At 44.9% G+C, this 20,847-nt stretch overlaps 2 protein-coding genes across 8 annotated transcripts; both read left to right on the top strand.

Moving 5' to 3' along the window:
• The first annotated feature begins 1,349 nt into the window (after positions 1-1,349).
• Positions 1,350-20,400, top strand: LOC143791061 (uncharacterized). Of its 7 annotated transcripts, none has more exons than XM_077279206.1 (7): positions 1,351-1,460; positions 15,806-15,998; positions 16,496-16,555; positions 16,663-16,800; positions 18,744-18,890; positions 19,385-19,445; positions 19,797-20,400. In XM_077279206.1, the coding sequence occupies exons 2-7, from the start codon at positions 15,834-15,836 to the stop codon at positions 19,898-19,900; spliced, it is 675 nt and encodes a 224-aa protein (XP_077135321.1). In that variant the 5' UTR covers positions 1,351-1,460; positions 15,806-15,833; the 3' UTR covers positions 19,901-20,400. The 7 variants fall into 7 exon arrangements, with proteins under 7 accessions (XP_077135318.1, XP_077135321.1, XP_077135317.1 ...); XM_077279207.1 differs by lacking the exon at positions 1,351-1,460 and adding an exon at positions 1,537-1,660; XM_077279201.1 differs by lacking the exon at positions 1,351-1,460 and adding an exon at positions 5,783-5,844.
• On the top strand, positions 6,633-9,238 carry LOC143791045 (uncharacterized). The gene is made up of 2 exons (XM_077279200.1): positions 6,633-6,824; positions 6,911-9,238. The coding sequence occupies exons 1-2, from the start codon at positions 6,702-6,704 to the stop codon at positions 8,138-8,140; spliced, it is 1,353 nt and encodes a 450-aa protein (XP_077135315.1). The 5' UTR covers positions 6,633-6,701; the 3' UTR covers positions 8,141-9,238.
• Positions 20,401-20,847: the final 447 nt, after the last annotated feature.

Raw genomic sequence — 20,847 nt, 5'->3', positions numbered from 1 at the left:
AATCTTCCCCAGTGTCTCTAGCATTGCCCCAGTGTGTCCAGCAATCATCTGCCCCAGTGTGTCCTCCAGCATTGCCCCAGTGTGTCCAGCAATTATCTGCCCCAGTGTGTCCAGCAATCATCTGCCCCAGTGTGTCCTCCAGCATTGCCCCCAGTGTCTCCAGCATTGCCCCAGTGTGTCCAGCTATCATCTGCCCCAGTGTGTCCTCCGGCTCCAGCATATTGCCCCCAGTCAGACAGTGTCACTGACTGTCCAGCATTCTGGCCCGCCCGGATTGCTGTTAGGTTAGCAAAAACAAAAACAAAAAAAAAAAAAAAAAAACGAGTTGTCCTCACCTGACCAGCGCTCCAGGCGGCGAGCTCCCTCCAGCAGCGCGCACTCGCCAGCGACTGACAATGACGTTAGACGCCGGCGACGTGTTCGCTGCCCCTGCGGCTGACTTCAGCTGCCAGCCTCCAATTGGCTGGCGGCTGTTGTTAACTATTGACGTGTGGGTGCGCGCCCGCACGTCAATAGGAAATCGCCGCAGCACCGGTAGGGGCCCGGTGACCACCGGGCCCATAAATGATACGCCAGTCAGGGCACGAGCAGTAATGCCCTGATGGCGGCGGGCAATCTGTGCGGTAGCCCAGGGTCCCCCCACACCACTGGGCCCTGGGCTACCGCCCATATTGACCCTCTTATAATCCGCCCCTGTTGATGGCGCTATATAAAAAAATAAAAGATTAAGATTAAATCATTCAGCTGCTGCAAGGAAAACTAAATCTCTGAGCACTTACAACTACTCAGAGGACCCCCCCCCAAGCGTGCTCGGGAAATATCGAGTAACGAGTATATTCGCTCATCACTAGTCTTGATATAAAAATATCTATATCATCAACTGCTACAGGAAAGAATAGAGGTTACAATAAGCCCTATGATAACATGTACTAGCAGTTGCAGCTAGCAACATACTTAATTCTACTAATTTATGAATGTTAAGCGGCCGATAACTATATAAAACAATAATGACAGAACCAAATTAAGTTTGGTTTGTCGGCCTACAACGGTCACGGTCCATCGTGTGGCATCTTGAGAAAATTAATTGCCAACCCCTGCTATAGAACATCATTAGTATGGTACTATTGTACATTCCTATTCCATAAAAAAAACCTCTATAAATAATACATTAACTAAAACAATCCCTTTCTTAAACTTCTGTCTCTTTTGCATTATGGCATCCCATAGCTATATCATCATCATCCCTTGTGTACATGTAACCGTCATAACATCCCTCTGTATTACTTTCTATAGCCGACATCTTTAGATCACCCCCTCTCTATCCCACGTATACTATATTTCAGTCTCTACTCGATCAGTTATTTCATTTTATAGTTTCCGTGCCAAACAGAAGCGAGGGCTCGAGCTCTGACCCTTTCACACCCCACTCACAGTGGGAGGCGCCCTGCTGTAGGACACAGGTACGGACCAGGGAGGCTCCATTCACCTGTCTGGGGGTGGTTCCCAGCATTTAACAGCCCGAGGTAATCCTGTGGCATTCCCTGTGCAGTCACAGTGCACTGTCTGCAGACTCAGGAAGGTGTCTGATGCCGGGCTGGGAGCTGCACAGGACGCGGTGAGACCGGAAAAAGTCGCTCCTGAGGTGGAGGCTGTGTGTCCTGTGAGCGGTCTACGCCGTGTGATTTCTTTGTCTTTCCTTCCTGCTTGTACTTGTGTGCACTGTGGTCACGTCCTATACACGCTGCGGGAGACGTACACAGAGGGTGTGTGTGTGTGTGTGTGTGTGTGTGTGTGTGTGTGTGTGTGTGTGTGTGTGTGTGTTACACGCTGCGGCGAATGTACACAGGCGTGTTACATGCTGCTGGGAGACGTACACGGAGGCCATGTGTGTGGTACACGCTGTGGGGAGACGTACACGGAGGCCATGTGTGTGTGGTACACGCTGTGGGGAGACGTACACGGAGGCCATGTGTGTGGTACACGCTGCGGGGAGACGTACACGGAGGCCATGTGTCTTGTTACGCGCTGCGGGGAGACGTACACGGAGGCCATGTGTCGTGCTACACGCTGCGGGGAGACGTACACGGAGGCCATGTGTCGTGCTACACGCTGCGGGGAGACGTACACGGAGGCCATGTGTCTTGTTACGCGCTGCGGGGAGACGTACACGGAGGCCATGTGTGTGGTACACGCTGCGGGGAGACGTACACGGAGGCCATGTGTGTGGTACACGCTGCGGGGAAGACGTACACGGAGGCCATGTGTCGTGCTACACGCTGCGGGGAGACGTACACGGAGGCCATGTGTCGTGCTACACGCTGCGGGGAGACGTACACGGAGGCCATGTGTGTGGTACACGCTGCGGGGAAGACGTACACGCTGCGGGGACACGTACACGGAGGCCATGTGTCTGCAGGGTTGTATAGGGGCTGTAGAGAATTGTCTCAGGTGTGTAGTGTGACTGGGCCCACCCTATGTCCTGGGCACACTATGTGTTGGGCGCCCATGTGGTGTCTGCGCCATGTTGGTATACAGTTAACGGCCTGCACAGTTTCTTCTAACTAGGCTTTAGCGCACACTTTTCTCCCACAAATGCCATGTTACAGGTGGGTTTATTTTGTATGGTATTTTATTTTTTTCCTATAGAGGAGCTGGTGGACAAAAATGCCATACGTAGCATAAGTCGCCATAGTGAGCGCAGCGTGTGACAGCAGCGTACGCCCCCATACACATTACATAAAATGTCAGCTCAAACAGCTGATTTGGGTGGGCTTGGCGTACCATGTAATAGTATAGGGGTCTCCTGGCTGTACCCTGACATAGTAGGGGGACATAAGGTTCGGGCAGTTGGACTGCCATGGCCTGAGCCTGTGTTCTGTGGGAAGGTAAGCAGTTGCCCGAGCTATGTAAGAGCTGTATAAAACCGGTATCTGAAAAAGCAGTACCGGTGTCATCTGTGTTTTTCTGGTATGGATGAAGAAAGATTGAACTACAGAGCTTCTCCTATACTTTGCCTTGTCAAACACGTACAGCACATGTATGGTACCATGATGCCATCCGTGCACGGTATGTGTCTTTCACAGACCCATAGACTTGTATTGGCCCTCCCCATCCGGGCTGCTGGGGAAAAAAAAAATGGACCATGAGATTGATTGACACAGATGCACGGTCCATGTAAAAACGCAGACGCATGCATAGCAGCATGGGTATAAGGCTATGTGCACACGCTGCGGATCCGCAGCGGATTTTTCCACGCAGAAACGCTGCAGATCCGCACTGTGATTTACAGTACAAAGTTGTGCAGATGGTGCGGAAAAATCAGTGCGGAATTGCTGCGGATTTAAAAGAAGTGCATGTAACTTCTTTTGTGCGGATCTGCAGCGTTTCTGCACCCCTCCATGATAGAAATCCGCAGTGGCAAAAACTGCATAAAATCCGTGGCAAATCCGCAGCTGCGGATTCTGCCAGGAGATGCGGATTTTGTGCAGAAAATTCTGCACATAGCCATTTAGGCTATGTGTGACATTCATGAACAAGACAGATGCCACACATGCTGCAAACACGGACGTGATGAGGGCCTAATGCATATGGCCAGCGCAAGGCTGGAGTCACACTTGCAGATTCTGAGCCAAGAGTGAAGAATGGCGTATCATATGTGTATGCGGGAGAGTATAAAGTGCCAAATTTATACACATTGTCCGTGATTCATCAAGACCAGCTGATGCATTTTTTTTTCCCCAGCATTTTTAATATAAATTTAAAAACCGCTTTTTTTATTTGATCTTTTAAATAAAATAGACTGCAAGAACAAATTGGAGATTTATTAAAGATATAGATCACTTTCACAAAGAACAGAATTACCACTTATCCCATGTTTTTTTTTAACTTTCAGTACTAGTAGGAAACTGTGGTGGCATGCTACTGCTTGGGACATTGTTGTGGGGGCTGTTCATCAAGGTACAAGAGCTGATTAAAAGGAGCATTATGATTTATGAAAATCAGTAAATTATATCATTTTAACTGCTACAGGAAAGAATAGAGGTTACAATAAGCCCTATGATAACATGTACTAGCAGTTGCAGCTAGCAACATACTTAATTCTACTAATTTATGAATGTTAAGCGATAACTATATAAAACAATAATGACAGAACCAAATTAAGTTTGGTTTGTCGGCCTACAACGGTCACGGTCCATCGTGTGGCATCTTGAGAAAATTAATTGCCAACCCCTGCTATAGAACATCATTAGTATGGTACTATTGTACATTCCTATTCCATAAAAAAAACCTCTATAAATAATACATTAACTAAAACAATCCCTTTCTTAAACTTCTGTCTCTTTTGCATTATGGCATCCCATAGCTATAGAGCAGAATTTATCCAACTTATGAGAAAAGTTTCATGAATCTGACCAATTTAACCCCTTCCCGACCCGTGACACAGCGTATGCGTCATGAAATTCGGTGCCAATCCGACCTGTGACGCATATGCTGTCACAGAATGATCGCATGCCTGCAGGTCGAGTGAAAGGGTTAACTGTAATGTCACCCGCCCTGCAGGTACAGAAGGAGTTGTGCTTGAGCCCAGGGGGGGTGGCTTCCCCCCCCCCCCCCGTGGCTACGATTTCTCTGATTGGCTGTTGAAAGTGACTGTTTCACTTTCAATCAGAGCAATCGTAATATTTCACCAATGAAAATTGGTGAAATATTACAATCCAGCCATGGCCGATGCTGCAATATCATCGGCCATGGCTGGAGACCGCGATCTGCTGTCCGATCTCACCCCCCCTTACCTACCGAGCTCCGGTGTCCGTCCGTCTTCTCCATGGGTGCCGCCATCTTCCAAAATGGCGGGCGCATGCTCAGTGCACCTGCCAAATCTGCCGGCCGATTCATTCCAGGTACACTGTGATAGTTTTTAGAATGGTGTCACTTTTGGGTATTTTCAGCCATATAGACCCCTCAAACTGACTTCAAATGTGAGGTGGTCCCTGAAAAAAAAAAAAAGGTTTTGTAAATTTTGTTGTAAAGATGAGAAATCGATGGTCAAATTTTAACCCTTATAACTTCCTAGCAAAAAAAATTTAGTTGTAGTATGTGTCTAATTCATTAAGTGGTGTCTGTTAATGAATTAGAAGCGTCTTGCACTAGTGCTCCATTAAGACTGACTGGTGCAAAACTCCACTCTTAATGAATCGGGTTCCATAATGCTGTAAATGACGCTTTACATGATGGTTGGCAGCACGAAACCTGTTCTCTTCCACAGCTGCACCATTTCTGTTGCTCCTGCGGTCTTTAGCAGTGTGTATAATGTTATCACCCAACCTTAAGCACACTTTAATACGCTGTTATGCTTTATAAATGTCAAGCATCACAAATGTCAATATCACAATAAATCATTACCCTTAAGCTGCTTTACTTGCTGAATTGAAACAAAGCTTATTCTGGCCCTGTAGAGAAGAGAGGGGAGTTTTGGAATAAGTTGGTCAGAGTGCTGTCAGTGGCGGAGGGAAATTTTGTTGCATCCCCTTCTGCTTTCCCTTTATATTTGCAAAATTACTCAAACTAAGAAGAAAAATGAAACTGATAGATATGTACATGGAATGCTGTCCCCTAATGTAAATTATGCCAAAGCTGTTTTGAGTCAGTCTAGCTCATAAACTGTCCATAAAACAAACTAATACCAGGACACACCTCATGCCGTGTTTTCATAGTGGCCATTAAGGGGATTTGTTCTGCAGCGCCTTGCAGAGTTAGGACTGCAGAATAGTGTTGAAAAGCTCTGAAAAAAGAAAGTATGTGGGGGGGGGGGAAAGGAGTCTTGATTTGTGACCGGTATATACGGTAAGTTTTATTTTGTTCTATCGATTTAGTACCAAAGTGATCCGTTCAGGTGACACCTAACGTGTTCTGTGCTGTTGAGAAAAACGGCTTTTAGTGACCGGCCTATATCATAATGGGAATGTTTCCTCTGCACTTACACAAGAGTACAGCCAAAACAACCAGGAACATGGGCAGCCAGAAAAGTATCAAGCAGGAAGTAGATTATAAAATGCCTTTTTTACCCTTCGCCATGACAGCACCCACTGGAGAGATAGGGATCCGCCCCAAGGAACAGGAAACCTACAGAGACATAAAAGGGGGCGGTCCCCCTCTCCTCCTCAGTTTAGGTTTCCTGTTCCCAGGGGACAGGATCTCTGAAGACTACAGAAGATCTTACCTGGGCTAGGAGCATCCGCCTGTGCGGTTTCTGCGGGAACGGCAGGGGATGCAGTCCAGATGCAGCGTCGGGGGAGATTCCGTTAGACGGCTCCCCCCTCGTCTGGCCGGCATGTGGGATGGCTGAGTCCGGGAGAGACGACGCCGATTCCACAGGAGCAACGCTGCAGAGGTGCGGCCTTGAAGAGGCTCCAGACGCAGACCACCAGGTAAAGGGTCCGGGATCTGCGGCACAGCTGCAGCGGCAGCCGGTACACCGCTCCATAGCGCAGGCCGGGATAATGGCGGTGTAAGAATCCCCAGAATGACCCGGAGGTAGAGGAGCACTTCTGGGTCACTCACACAGCGGTGGGGGAAAGCGCGGTTTCGCGCATGCGCAGTGCACCGCTGTGGGAGAAAAGGAAAAAAAAAAAAAAAAAAGTTTACTGACCGGATCCTGGCCTATAAAAAGGGGGAAGTTGCAAACACACAGGCGATGCAACATGTCGTCCCCAGGCAAGACTGTGGACCCAGCAGGTGAGCCAGCCAGCAGAAGGTCCTCAGATGCCAGCCACAGGAGTGAGACCAAGGATTCAAGATCCAGAAAGTCGCAGCCTCCTATTTCGGTACCGTACAGCTTCACTGGGTGAGTGTGATTTCCCCTCTGCCTATAAAGCTGACACCCTTTTCCACAAATGTCTTCTTCTCCCAGGCCAAAAAGAGACAGAAATCTAAGCACAAGCAATGTGCGTTATGTGACGAGCCTCTCCCAGATTCCCACCCCAAAAAACTCTGCAATCAGTGTATGGCGGAAACAATGCAGAGTCCATCTATGTCGGTCACAGATATACGGGCCATAATTAGAGAGGAATTACAGGCCATCTCACAAGCCAGTACCCCCCCTAAAAAATCCGGGAAAGAAAAGGCTATATCCAGCTCTGAGTCCGAGGAGGAAGGCGTTATCCACTCAGACTCCTCGCAGGCGTCATCCTCTTCCTCAACACATTCCGACATTGAGGGTCGAGCTTGTTTTCCCCTTGATGGGGTGGACAACCTAGTAAAGTCCATCAGGAATACTATAGGTTGTGAGGATACAAAAGACGACCAAACTGCACAAGACATCATGTTTGCAGGGTTGGCGGAGAGGAAGAGAAGAGCATTCCCAGTAATTCCTGCGGTTAAGGCACTGATAAAGAGGGAGTGGGAGAAACAGGACCAGAGAGGTTTTCTCCCGTCAGCCTCCAAAAGGAAGTACCCCTTTAATGATGAGGAGTTAATTTCATGGACTAAAATCCCTAAGGTGGACGCTGCAGTCGCCTCCACCTCAAAACAGTCAGCTCTACCAGTTGAGGATGCGGGCCTACTTTCTGATCCTCTAGATCGGAAGGCAGAATCGTCACTGAAACGATCATGGGAGGCTTCCACGGGCATATTTAAACCATCAATTGCCAGCACGTGCACTGCTAGATCCATGCTTGTTTGGATTGATCAGCTGGATCAACAGATCGAACAGGGGGTCTCCAGACAAAAATTGCGGGATGCGATACCACTAATTAGAGGTGCAGCAGCATTCATGGCCGATGCTTCAGCTGACTCTCTTCGCCTTGCAGCAAGATCAGCCGGTCTAATTAATAATGCCAGACGTGCGTTATGGATGAAGAGCTGGAAGGGGGATACGCAGTCAAAGGCTAAGATCTGCGCTATTCCGTGTGAGGGTGAGTTTTTGTTTGGGAAAGCATTAGACGAGATCCTCAAAAAAGCAAAAGAGAGGAAAAAAGCCTTCCCTGACCCCTCAATTCCTTTCTATAGGAAGACCTTTAGGAAGAGGCCGTTCGGGAAAAGAACACAAAATGAAAGATCGTCACGATGGGCCACAAGAGAGGGAAAACAGGGTGGCACTATGTTCAAAGGCCCCCCCTTCCGTAGAGATAACAAATTCTGAAACACCAGACACCCCAGTAGGGGGCAGGTTAAAATTTTTCTTTCCCCAATGGCGAAAAATCACGTCAAGTTCCTGGGTGCTAAATATTATTAAGGAAGGAATGAAAATAGAATTCCTCCAAATTCCCCATGATTCCTTTATTTTAACAGCCCTTTCCTCACCAGTGCAACAGAAGGCCCTTGAACTGGAAATTAGAAGTCTTATAGTTAAAAATGTTTTAGTTAGGGTGCCAAAGGGACAAGAGGGTAAAGGGTTCTACTCTCCGTTATTTTTAATCCCTAAACCCGATGGTTCATTTCGAACAATTATAAATCTTAAAAAACTCAATACGTTTATTAAAAATTATACGTTTAAAATGGAGTCTATTAGATCGGCCATTAAGCTCCTTTTTCCAAATTGTAGAATGGGCGGCATTGATTTAAAAGATGCCTACTACCATCTCCCTATCCATAGTAGGTATCAAAAATACTTAAGAGTGGCAGTAACTCTTGAGGGGGAGATTCATCATTTCCAGTATACAGCCATGCCCTTCGGTCTCTCCACGGCACCCAGGATCTTCACGAAGGTAATGTTAGAAGTAATGGCCTACCTTCGCCAGAGAGACACATTAATCATTCCCTACTTAGATGATTTTTTAGTTGTAGGAAATTCATCCCTTCAGTGTGCGGAACGATTAGCTGACACTGTCTCGTCCTTAGAAAGCCTGGGCTGGATCGTCAACTATAAAAAATCCAGACTCATCCCAGTTTCTCTTCAGACATTTTTGGGATTTAATCTAGATTCCATAAAGCAAAAATGTCTACTTCCCCAAGAAAAAATATCTCTTATAGAGGGTAAAGTTGTGGCGGCCATTCACAAACCTCAAATGTCCCTGAGAGCAGGAATGTCCTTGCTAGGATCCCTCTCCTCCTGTACTCCAGCCGTTCAGTGGGCACAACTTCATACCCGAACATTACAACATCAGATACTTCGGGAACAGAGAAAATTTCTGGGGCACCTTGAATCGAAAATAACTTTATCCGAGAAAGTCTTATCCTCCTTAGAATGGTGGCTAAATAAAGACAACCTAGCGGGGGGTGTCCCTTGGGTAATATCACCATCCCACACGATAACTACGGACGCTAGTCCCCACGGGTGGGGCGCACACATGGGAGATAGATTCTGCCAGGGAACCTGGGATAAGAATGAGGATTTATAGTCATCAAACCTGAAAGAATTGAATGCGGTAAACTATGCACTGCGTCAATTTCTCCCACAGCTACAAGGAAGCCACGTCAGAATCTGTTCAGACAACACTACGACAGTGGCGTATTTAAACAAACAAGGCGGCACAAGATCAGACGCTCTAATGTCTTCCGCAAACAGTACCTTAATCCTGGCCGAAAAGCATCTGTTGTCCCTCTCGGCAGTCCACATCAAAGGAGAGGACAATCAACAAGCGGACTTTCTAAGTCGACACACTCTTCATCAAGGAGAATGGTGTCTCAATCCTCACATTTTCCACAAGATAACATTGTTATGGGGCAAACCCCAAATAGACCTGTTCGCTACAAAACAAAACAAACAAGTCCACAAATTCGCATCTCTGTCCCGTGCAGATCACCCGGACATTCTAGATGCTCTTCAAACACCATGGCAATTCAAGCTGGCGTATGCTTTCCCTCCGATAATTCTGCTTCCACAAGTAATACGGAAAATCAGGGAAGAGCAGGCCAGGATAATACTGATAGCGCCATTCTGGCCCAAGAGACCATGGTTCTTGTGCCTGCGGTCAATGTCGGTGACGGATCCTTTGGTCCTTCCCTCAGTCCCAAACCTTCTCTCTCAGGGACCTTTCTTCCACCCTCAGGTGGACAGCCTCCACCTGACGGCCTGGAATTTGAAAGGCAGATATTAAATTCCAGGGGTTTTTCAAAAGGCCTAATTGATACACTCCTGCTTAGCAGGAAACCATCTACGACAAAAATTTACATCAAAGTATGGAAGAAATTTCTACAGTTCCATACTAGTTCAAACCCCTCTGAAGTCCCAATAAAATCTATATTAGAATTTCTACAGAAAGGGAAAGAGTTAGGTCTGTCAGTTAACACATTAAAAGTCCAGGTGTCTGCTCTGGGTGCCTTCTATGGCCATAATATTGCTGGTAATAAATGGGTATCCCGCTTCATCACGGCCTGTGAACGAGTTACTCCTGTCCACATACCTAGGGTAGCTCCTTGGGATCTAAATCTAGTCTTACACTCTCTAACAGAATCTCCGTTTGAGCCTATAGACACAGCATCTTTAAAACACTTGTCGTTAAAAACAGCCTTCTTAGTAGCCTTAACATCGGCTAGAAGAGTCAGCGACATTCAGGCCTTGTCGATAGATCAACCTTACCTTCTCACATTTCATGACAGACTAATCTTAAAACCGGACCCCCTATACCTTCCTAAGGTAGCAGGGAAGTTCCACAGGTCACAGGAGATACATCTTCCTACCTTCTTTAAAGACCCCTCTACTCCTGAAGAACAAAAATTCCATACTCTAGACGTCAGGAGAGTAGTTTTGCAATATATTGAGAACTAGTAGTTGGAGGCAGAGTAGGGCTCTGTTCATATCCTTCCAGGGCAAAAAGAAAGGATATGGAGTCACAAGAGCAACATTATCCAGGTGGATAAGAGACGCTATCCGGTTGGCCTATTCCATGAAAAATGAAGAACCTCCGGAGGGCATCAAAGCACATTCCACCAGAGCCATGGCTTCTTCCTGGGCCGAAAAAGGGAACGTGCCAATCGAAGATATATGTAAGGCTGCAACTTGGTTGGCTCCTTCCACTTTCTATAATCACTACAGGCTCGACCTGTCTTCCGACTCTGACCTACACTTTGGCAGGACTATCCTCAGCACGGTGGTCCCCCCCTAGGTGTTGGTCTCTGGAAATCTCTCCAGTGGGTGCTGTCATGGCGAAGGGTAAATAGCCGGATTACTTACGGTAATGCTCTTTTAATGAGTCCATGACAGCACCCAGTCACATCCCTCCCTAATAAAAGCCAATGTAATTACTTCTATGAAGTTTATATTCTGATGATACATTGTGATGATTGACTAACACTGGCGGTCCTCCGGGTACTCTGAAATTAAACTGAGGAGGAGAGGGGGACCGCCCCCTTTTATGTCTCTGTAGGTTTCCTGTTCCTTGGGGCGGATCCCTATCTCTCCAGTGGGTGCTGTCATGGACTCATTAAAAGAGCATTACCGTAAGTAATCCGGCTAATTAAATAATAGTGGCAAATAATTAAAATACAAAAATATGTGCGTGTATCAGGACGAAAAAATCACATATGAATATATAAGAAACTAGATAACGGCAGACCCAATTATTTGCAAATATACTCCTCAATAGTGCAATCCAAAATATTGAACAAATTCATAGGGATAAAAAAAAACCATGATAAACCGTGCAAAAAAAAAAAACCCAATCAATGTGGTTTAGTGTATAAGGTAAAAAAAAAAAATCACAAATGCCACATCCAAATAATCCAACAACAAATAATGTGCTGCGTGCAGGGAGGAAATATCAAAATATAAAAGTATATACCTTTTTAAGGGTCGCCACGTCCCCTGATCGCGCATTTCGAAGGAAGTTTTCCGAAACGCACGTCAGGGTGCGCGATCACGGGATGTGGCGACCCTTTAGGGTATGTGCACACGTATTTTTTTTAGGGCTGCGGATTTTTCTGCAGTGGATTTCGGAAATCCGCAGGTAAAAGGCACTGCATTTACCTGCGGATTTACCGCGGTTTTTATGCGGATTCCACCTGTGGATTCCAATTATGGAGCAGGTGTAAACCGCAGCGGAATCCGCACAAAGAATTAACATGCTGCGGAATGTAACCCGCAGCGTTTCCTCGTGGTTTTTTTTTTCCGCAGCATGGGCACTGCGGATTGCGTTTTTTCCATAGGTTTACATTGTACTTTAAACGCATGGAAAGCTGCAGGTCCTTTGCGGATCCACAGCAAAATCCGCAACGTGTGCATATAGCCTAAAGGTGTATACTTTTTTATTTTGATATTTCCTCCCTGCATGCAGCATTTATTTGTTGTTGGATTATTTGGATGTAGCGACCATATACTGGTCTATTAAATTCCTCGCCTTACACCTTGCTGCACATCTTTGATTTTTTTTTATTTTTTTTTCCTTTCCTTGTACACTAAACCACATTCGGTTTTTTTTCGCACGGTTTATCATGATTTTTTTTATCCCTATGAATTTGTTCAATATTTTGGATGGCACTATTGAGGAATATATTTGCAAATAATAGGGTCTGCTGTTATCTAGTTTCTTGTATATTCATGTGACTTCCTGCTTGATTCTTTTCTGGCTGTCCATGTTCCTGGTTGTTTTGGCTGTTCTCTTAATTTAGTGGTATCCACTATTTCTCACAGAGCACCGTGACTATTGATTATATACATGTGCACATTTTTTATATATTAACCCCTTACTGACCTCGGACGGTATAGTACGTCCGATGTCAGCTCCCCTGCTTTGATGCAGGGCTCCGCGGTGAGCCCGCATCGAAGCCGGGACATGTCAGCTGTTTTGAACAGCTGACATGTGCCCGCAATAGCGGCGGGTGAAATCGCGATTCACCCGCCGCTATTAACTAGTTAAATGCCGCTGTCAAACGCAGACAGCGGCATTTAACTACTGCATCCAGCCGGGCGGCCGGATATGAGCGCATCGCCGACCCCCGTCACATGATCGGAGGTCGGCGATGCTTCTCCATTGTAACCATAGAGGTCCTTGAGACCTCTATGGTTTCTGATCCCCGGCAGCTGTGAGCGCCACCCTGCGGTCAGCGCTCACAGCACACCTGATTTTCTGCTACATAGCAGCGAACAGCAGATCGCTGCTATGTAGCAGAGCGGTCGTGCTGTGCCTGCTTCTAGCCTCCCATGGAGGCTATTGAAGCATGGCAAAAGTAAAAAAAAAATGTGAAAAAAATATAAAAGTTTAAATCACCCCCCCTTTCGCCCCAATCAAAATAAATCAATAACAAAAAAATCAAATGTACACATATTTGGTATCGCCACGTTCAGAATCGCCCGATCTATCAATAAAAACAAAAAAAGCATTAACCTGATCGCTAAACGGCGTAACAAGAAAAAAAAATCAAAACGGCAGAATTACGTTTTTGGTCGCCGCAACATTGCATTAAAATGCAATAACGGGCGATCAAAAGAACGTATCTGCACCGAATTGGAATCATTAAAAATGCCAGATCGGCACGCAAAAAGTAAGCCCTCAACCGACCCCAGATCATGAAAAATGGAGACGCTAAGAGTATCGGACATGGCGCAATTTTTTTTTTTTTTTTTTTTTTTAAGCAAAGTTTGGAATTTTTTTTCACCACTTAGGTAAAAAATAACCTAGTCATGTTAGGTGTCTATGAACTCGTAGTGACCTGGAGATTCATAATAGCAGGTCAGTTTTAGCATTTAGTGAACCTAGCAAAAAAAGCCAAGCAAAAAACCAGTGTGGGATTGCATTTTTTTTGCAATTTCACCACACTTGGAATTTTTTTCCCGTTTTCTAGTACACAACATGGTAAAACCAATGACGCCATTCAAAAGTACAACTTGTCCCGCAAAAAATAAGCCCCCAAATGGCCAAATTGATGGAAAAATGAAAAAGTTATGGCTCTGGGAAGGAGGGGAGTGAAAAACGAACACGGAAAAACACAAAATCCCAAGGTCATGAAGGGGTTAATTGAATAGTGTCCTTGGTGTGTCTGTATTTTAACACTTAGGGTACGTGTCCACGTTCAGGATGGCTGGCGTTTTTGACGGAGCGGCAAACTCGCTCCGCCCCCTTCTGGAGACGCGATGATGCCGGCTGTGTTCATTGCACACATCCGGAATCATACACATAGGGCCCTGTGTTTTACCTTGCGGCGGCGCAGCGTCGCCGCAAGGTAAACGGACATGCTGCGATCTAAAAAGACACGCCGCATGTCCGGAATCGCAGGGCCGCCGGGTGCGTGTTACCACGCATAGTGGAGACGGGATTTCATAAAATCCCCTCCACTATGCTGTAACATCTGGAGGCTGCGTGTTTGACGCTGCGTAGAGCCGCAGCGTCAAACACGCAGCGTTTCCTGAACGTGGAAACATACCCTTACACAAGAGTAACTGGACAGCAGGACAGAAAAACTGACCATACGTGCCACCAAAGCAAAGCGGACAAAGTGAACAGCAGGGGTTCATATATTTCATACATCTTGTAATTTATTTTTCTCTGCCACTTTCCTGATTTATAAACAACCTGTCTGGGGAAAAATGTGAATTATTACTAGAGTTCAGCGAATTTGTTCGGGTTCCCTCTTATTTGGCAAGCAGGAGCTTAATGACTGTGCAGGCAAGTCAGCAGTAGTGGTCTCAGAAATGTAAGGCCGGCGTCACACTAGCGAGTTTTACGGACGTATGAGCGCAGAAAATACGTCCGTAAAATGCACATAACACACGGCCCAATGATTCTCTATGGCCCAGCTCCTATCAGCCGTATTTTACGGATCCGTATTATACGGTCTTCTACGGCCGTAGAAAATCGCAGCATGCTGGGTTTGTCACCGTATTGCGCTAAATAATCGCCAATGAAAGTCTATGGGGGAGAGAAAAATACGGATTACACACGGACAAGCAGGGTGACTTGCGAGAAATACGCAGCGGTGTTAGAGAGAAAAGCCGGTAATTCAGTGCGGTGTACAGTAAAATCACTGAGAAAGGCTCAGTTGGGGCCGAAACGTTGCGTGGAGATGTGGGCTCAATAAAGACCTGCAAATTGTCTTAAAGAACATGGAGTGCTGCCTGCTTTTGTGAGATAGAGAGATAGAGATATATATATATATATATATATATCTCTCTATCTATCATCCGTACATTTGAGCACATAAATCCATTAGATGTCGGTTTTGCAAGCCTGCGAGAAAATATCGCAGTACGGATGCCATACGGATTACATACGGAGGATGCCATGCGCAAAATACGCTGCCATACCCTGACTACGGATGACATACGGATCACTATTTTGGGAACATTTCTGCGTATTGCGGCCATAAAAAACGGACCGTATTGTCTTACGCATAGTGTGACGCCGGCCTAAGGGTGATTGCAGATGCGGTGTCTTGCTGCATGCATCCAATGTGATGTCTAACGGCTGTGCAGCTTGATTTTAAAGGGGTGATAATTGGTGACGAGCGCAAGTGCTCGTTACTTTGCCAATGGTTCTCGGATATGCCCCAAGTAGCATCAGTTCTCAAGTGGCTTGTTTGAGGCCCTGCGCCTGTGTTTTGCATCCATTAGATTGCCACAAAACATGTGGGGATTGCCTGTCATACACTGGCAATAACTACATGTTTTGTGGCTGTCTAATGGCGCAAAACATACGGCCAAGGAGACATCTCACTCGAGCACCCACAATACTCTGTGCATACCCAATCAAATTCACTTGCACTTGCGCTCATCACTAGTGGTAATGTATTCTAATGTGTGCCTGTGTTACTTTCCTTACATGCAGTCTCTGATTTCTCGATGGTTAGGATGACTTTTATGTGTAAATTATTTTGCATATTTGTGTTTTTTTGTAGGTAGGATTTCTAATTAATCATCCTCTTTCTTTTATAGAAAGAAAGAGAATTCTGAACATCTTGGCATGGATCGTTATCGTTATTTTATATTTAACCAGCGGAGCATGGTGGTACTAGGCATCCTTCAAATTGCATGTGCTGGTGTATCTGTCGTTTGTGGCTTCATGGATGGAGCCTTTCGTAAAGAATCTACATTGGGGAAAACGAGAGCCCCACTATGGGCTGGAATGGTATTTTTCTTAATTTCCAAATTTGTCTACTTTAAACTTCCAGGTTGCTCCTGCGCCATGAAGACAAGTCAAATCCCTTTTCTAAAGCATTGTCACTGGTTCTCATTTCTCATGGAAAAATATTTTCCTTCTGAGCTGCTCTGTCCTGATTTATGACCACATGAAAAGGTGAGCTAAATCAGTAGACAGAAGCTCAGAAGAAAGATGAAAATTGTTCTGACGAGTTTAAAACCATCCGACTGGATTCTTAGTTAACTCATTCTTCAGTGGAATATAGAGGTTATAGAAGGAACACAGTGCAAAATGTTTTAATGAAACCCCATAGCAAAAAAAAAAATAAAATTATTTTTAAAAGTGTTTTCAATGTGTCCATGTGCTAGCTGTTTCCGACATATGAACTTGCTTTCAAAGAAAAATGCTGTGATGGCTCACAAATGTCTAAAATAATCATAAAGAAATGTGTACGCTAATGTAAACACCTCCACTTCTGTTTCTAGATCATGGCTGTTCCTGGTGTACTGGCTTTATTTTCATCCCAGAAGAAAAATCCTATTCTAGTAAGACCATATTATCTGTTGGAAGTTCAGTAGATTGTGCGGTTTATTATAATGACCTTGTTTGCCTCTTCTGCATATTATTGACTTACCATTTTTATAATCCATAGGTGAATACACTTATTGCATCTGCAGTTTTTTCTTGTTTCACCACCGTGATCATTATTGTCTATGCATGTCTAACACTGTCCTATGGAGAGGATGATGATGAGGTGTTCTCCCATACACCTGTTCACATTGTTCACACAGTAAGTGTACTTTTACATATTTTATGATGTTTATTAGAGTGCATTTACCATAAAACAAGAACTAATTGTCCTATATATTGGTAGCTGTAAAAATAATATAATATATAGCTACTACCACAACATGCTTATGTGCAGTTAGAACACCCACTATAAACTCTGTGGGTGTGATTTATGATGTTGTTTTTTCTAACATCAAATGCCTTCACATGTTGCAAAATTTTTGTGCATCATAAAGTTTGTCAAGAATTTTACGTCTTCTGATATTTTCATGTCAGTTCTACCAAAGTGAAAGGAGCTGTGGCATGACAAAGCCTGCCTAACAAATTCATGAAAAGTTGTGGCATGTCTTACTCCAAAATGTTACTCTAGTCCTTAACTGCAGTAACACTTTTGGTAAAGGCGCACATGAGTTGTGAATTGGCCTGTTAATGATTTGAGTGCTATTTGCTTCAGCACCCACATAACTAGAGTGCCCAACACCAGTCTTAAAGGGAACCTGTTACCCCCAAAATCGAAGGTGAGCGAAGCCCACCAGCATCAGGGGCTTATCTACAGCATTCTGTAATGCTGTAGATAAGCCCCCGATGTATCCTGAAAGAGGAGAAAAAGAGGTTAGATTATACTCACCCAGGGGCGGTCCGGTCCGGGGCCTCCCATCTTCTTCTTACGATGACGTCCTCTTCTTGTCTTCACGCTGCGGCTTCGGCGCAGGCGTACTTTGTCTGTCCTGTTGAGGGCAGAGCAAAGTACTGCAGTGCACAGGTGCCAGGAAAGGTCAGAGGCCCAGCGCCTGCGCACTGCAGTACTTTGCTCTGCCCTCAACAGGGCAGACAAAGTACGCCTGCGCCGGAGCCGCAGCGTGAAGAGAAGAAGAAGACGTCATCGTAAGAAGATGGGAGGCCCCGGACCGGACCGTGACGTCCGTCAGACCAGAACCGGACTGGGACCGCCCCTGGGTGAGTATAATCTAACCTCTTTTTCTCATCTTTCAGGATACATCGGGGGCTTATCTACAGCATTACAGAATGCTGTAGATAAGCCCCTGATGCTGGTGGGCTTGGCTCACCTCCGATTTTGGAGGTGACAGATTCCCTTTAATGAATCAGGCCCTTTGTCCTATTTACAGTTGAAGGTTTTATCCCAAGAAGCACATTTATCACCTGGTCATAGGAAAAGTGATAAATATATGATTACTTTGTGCTCCTCTACTGGCACCTGCAACAGCAGTTTTTCCATACTGCGCAACTGGTGGTGAGGAGATTGGATGGAGTGTCAAAGTCTATGGGACTAATATAAACAATCAAGCAAATTGCTATTGTAAATATATTTTGTGGGATAACTTCCTTAAATGGAGTATATATAGGTGATGGATTTTGCATTGATACAGAGCTGCTTATAGCGGAGGTTGTCCACTACTTTTACATTGACCTATCCTCAGGATAGGTCATCAATGTCTGATCAGCCGGGGTCCGGCACCACCACCGATCAGCTGTCATCAGTGGCATTGACTGCCGGCCGGAAGAACTTGCTTGTGGAGCTGGCCGTCTACTTGTAGCAGCCGTCGCAGGTACTACACATCCACCTCTTACACAAATCACAGGAAGCAAATATGCAGTAGTACCCTGACCCAGCCACTACGAGTAGATGGCCAGCTTTGCATGTAAGTACTTTTCGACTGGTGTCCTCTGCCGCCACCGATAAGAGCTGAACGTCAGGGCTTCCTTGATAATGGGTATCTTTTAAAGCTTTTGTAAGTCCTTAAACATGTTTTTAAGATTTAATTGACAAGTCTTTATTTGCAAGTCCAAAAATTAGTTGTGAATCATGTAAATACTGTAAACGTATGTCCATAATGAAAATTAATATTTTAACATGGCATGTACAGTAGTCACATTTTAACACATGAGATTAGTGATTCCATGTATTTTACTTGTTTTTCTTAGAAGTTCATACTTGGTCAGCTTGTTCGAGGGGCAAATATAGCTATGCTTGTGGCATCATTCTTCAGTCTTTGTGTAGTCCTGTGCATAGCGTTGATGGGGTGCAGAAGTTTACCACATTGTATGTGCTATGACAACATTACAGGAATGGTGAGTATGTCTAGTAGTAGAATTGCCCCTGGTAGACAGTGGAGTAAGGCTGGTCAGTGGCAATCTAGATTAAATGGGGCAAATTTACAACAGAAAAATTCTGGTTTAAATTGAGCCACTGCTCATGCCATGCTCCCTTGACTAAAACAGTAACAGCGGTGCATGTATAGAAAGATGCATGGCTTACGATGCGCCACATGCACCAAAGTTTTGGAAGGCAAACTAACAGATGGTGTAAAGTTACAGTATGTAAAGATGTACCAAACTTCTCATCCAACATAAGCCACTGTAATAAATGTGGCACACTTCATGTCTGGTCTGTTAACAATTTCTAAATATTCAACAAGATTAGTAAATCTGGCTCAATTTGTAAAAATGTCTTTATACAGTTACAGGATGCTAATATTTCAGAAAAGTCTGCCATTGTCCCATATTCCACTGCCAAAATATGTACAAATCCTTTTATCTAATTCCTCATTCCATTCTTTACTCAGGAATGGTTGCACCCTAACCATGAGCAGCCCCAGACTCTGGAACTGGTGTGCACCTTTCGTGGTGAGAACATTTTACTTTCACTTGCCTGCAAATCATGTTCAAATAATACTTCCTGCTGGACACCTGAAACTTTGAGTACTACATGCAAAATATCGACTTTCTTGTTTCAGTTGGAAGAATGTTTACACACCAAATTAAAATGACATTGACCTTTTATAAGGAATTACCAGCAGATTGTCATGGGGGAGGGAGGAAAGGTCACCATACTCTAATATAAACTGTTTGTTTTTATAATGGTAAAGGAACATAAGCAGTTGTATCCAAAGTGTATCTCTCTAGCCTTGTTAAATGTATGTAGAGTATAGTGATCAGCATATTGATTGATTGTCATATTGGGCTTTCATCATTTAGGAGGTGATGACCGGATATTCAATGCTCCTGTACAATTCACTGAATCTTGCACAGAAACAGAAGAAGAGTTTTCTCGACCTCCTTCGTACGTCAGACTTTCTTGACCTTTTGAATGTCATCCAAGGTTTTAGCATAACTACAAGGACTGAATTAAATTCATTTTTGAGCTGGTGATCATTTTATGGACTTTCCTAAACTGTGTAACTACCTGAAGTCAATATGTGCCCTTTTTATTGTCTGTTTTGATATTTATGTCCCTATTTGCACTAAGGTTAAATTATGATTGTAGTACAAAGCCTTTAGCTTTTTATCATTGTATAATTTATGATGCTACATGGCATCTGTTCATATTGCTAATGTCTGCACATCACTTCATAATCACATAGAAAGCTAAGTGAACATGTCTGGAAAATGTTGCTTGTTTTCTAATGCAGAATAAGAAGTTTCTTGTAGTGCAGTTACAAAGGCATAAGATTGTCCTGGCTGTAGCATTCAGGTCCTCATTTACATGAAGTGCTATATTGGTGTAAATTCCCAGTATTGGGGCTGCCAACTAATGTTATGCTTATGGTGTTTATTACCACTGTTTTTGACTAAAGGCTGAGTCACACAACGATATTGTTAACGATATCGTTGCAACGTCACGCTTTTGGTGACGTAGCAACCATCCCGCTAACGATCTCGTTATATGTGACAGCGACCAACGATCAGGCCCCTGCTGGGAGATCGTTGGTCGTTGGGGAATGATCAGGACCATTTTTTTGGTCGCTGATCACCCGCTGTCATCGCTGGATCGGCGTGTGTGACGCCGATCCAGCGATGTGTTCACTGGTAACCAGGGTAAATATCGGGTTACTAAGCGCAGGGCCGCGCTTAGTAACCCGATGTTTACCCTGGTTACCCGGGTGCTGCAGGGGGACTTCGACATCGTTGAAGACAGTTTCAACGATGCCGAAGTCGTTCCCCTGATCGTTGGTCGCTGGAGAGAGCGGTCTGTGTGACAGCTCCCCAGCGACCACACAATGACTTGCCAACGATCACGGCCAGGTCG

The sequence above is a fragment of the Ranitomeya variabilis genome, chromosome 1 (genome assembly GCF_051348905.1).
Source record: "Ranitomeya variabilis isolate aRanVar5 chromosome 1, aRanVar5.hap1, whole genome shotgun sequence".
Lineage (NCBI taxonomy): Eukaryota > Metazoa > Chordata > Amphibia > Anura > Dendrobatidae > Ranitomeya > Ranitomeya variabilis.
This window is presented reverse-complemented; position numbering and strand designations above follow the sequence as displayed.

What these genes read in the sequence shown, in the direction of transcription:
- LOC143791061 (XM_077279201.1), top strand. Translation starts at nt 5,798, where the DNA reads ATGTGGGGGGGGGGGAAAGGAGTCTTGATTTGTGACCGGTATATACG. An exon ending in AGAAGAAAAATCCTATTCTA is followed by an intron (nt 16,556 to 16,662) that starts GTAAGACCATAT and finishes TATAATCCATAG; the next exon opens with GTGAATACACTTATTGCATC. An exon ending in ACTGGTGTGCACCTTTCGTG is followed by an intron (nt 19,446 to 19,796) that starts GTGAGAACATTT and finishes TTCATCATTTAG; the next exon opens with GAGGTGATGACCGGATATTC.
- LOC143791045 (XM_077279200.1), top strand. Translation starts at nt 6,702, where the DNA reads ATGTCGTCCCCAGGCAAGACTGTGGACCCAGCAGGTGAGCCAGCCAGC. An exon ending in AGTCGCAGCCTCCTATTTCG is followed by an intron (nt 6,825 to 6,910) that starts GTACCGTACAGC and finishes TTCTTCTCCCAG; the next exon opens with GCCAAAAAGAGACAGAAATC.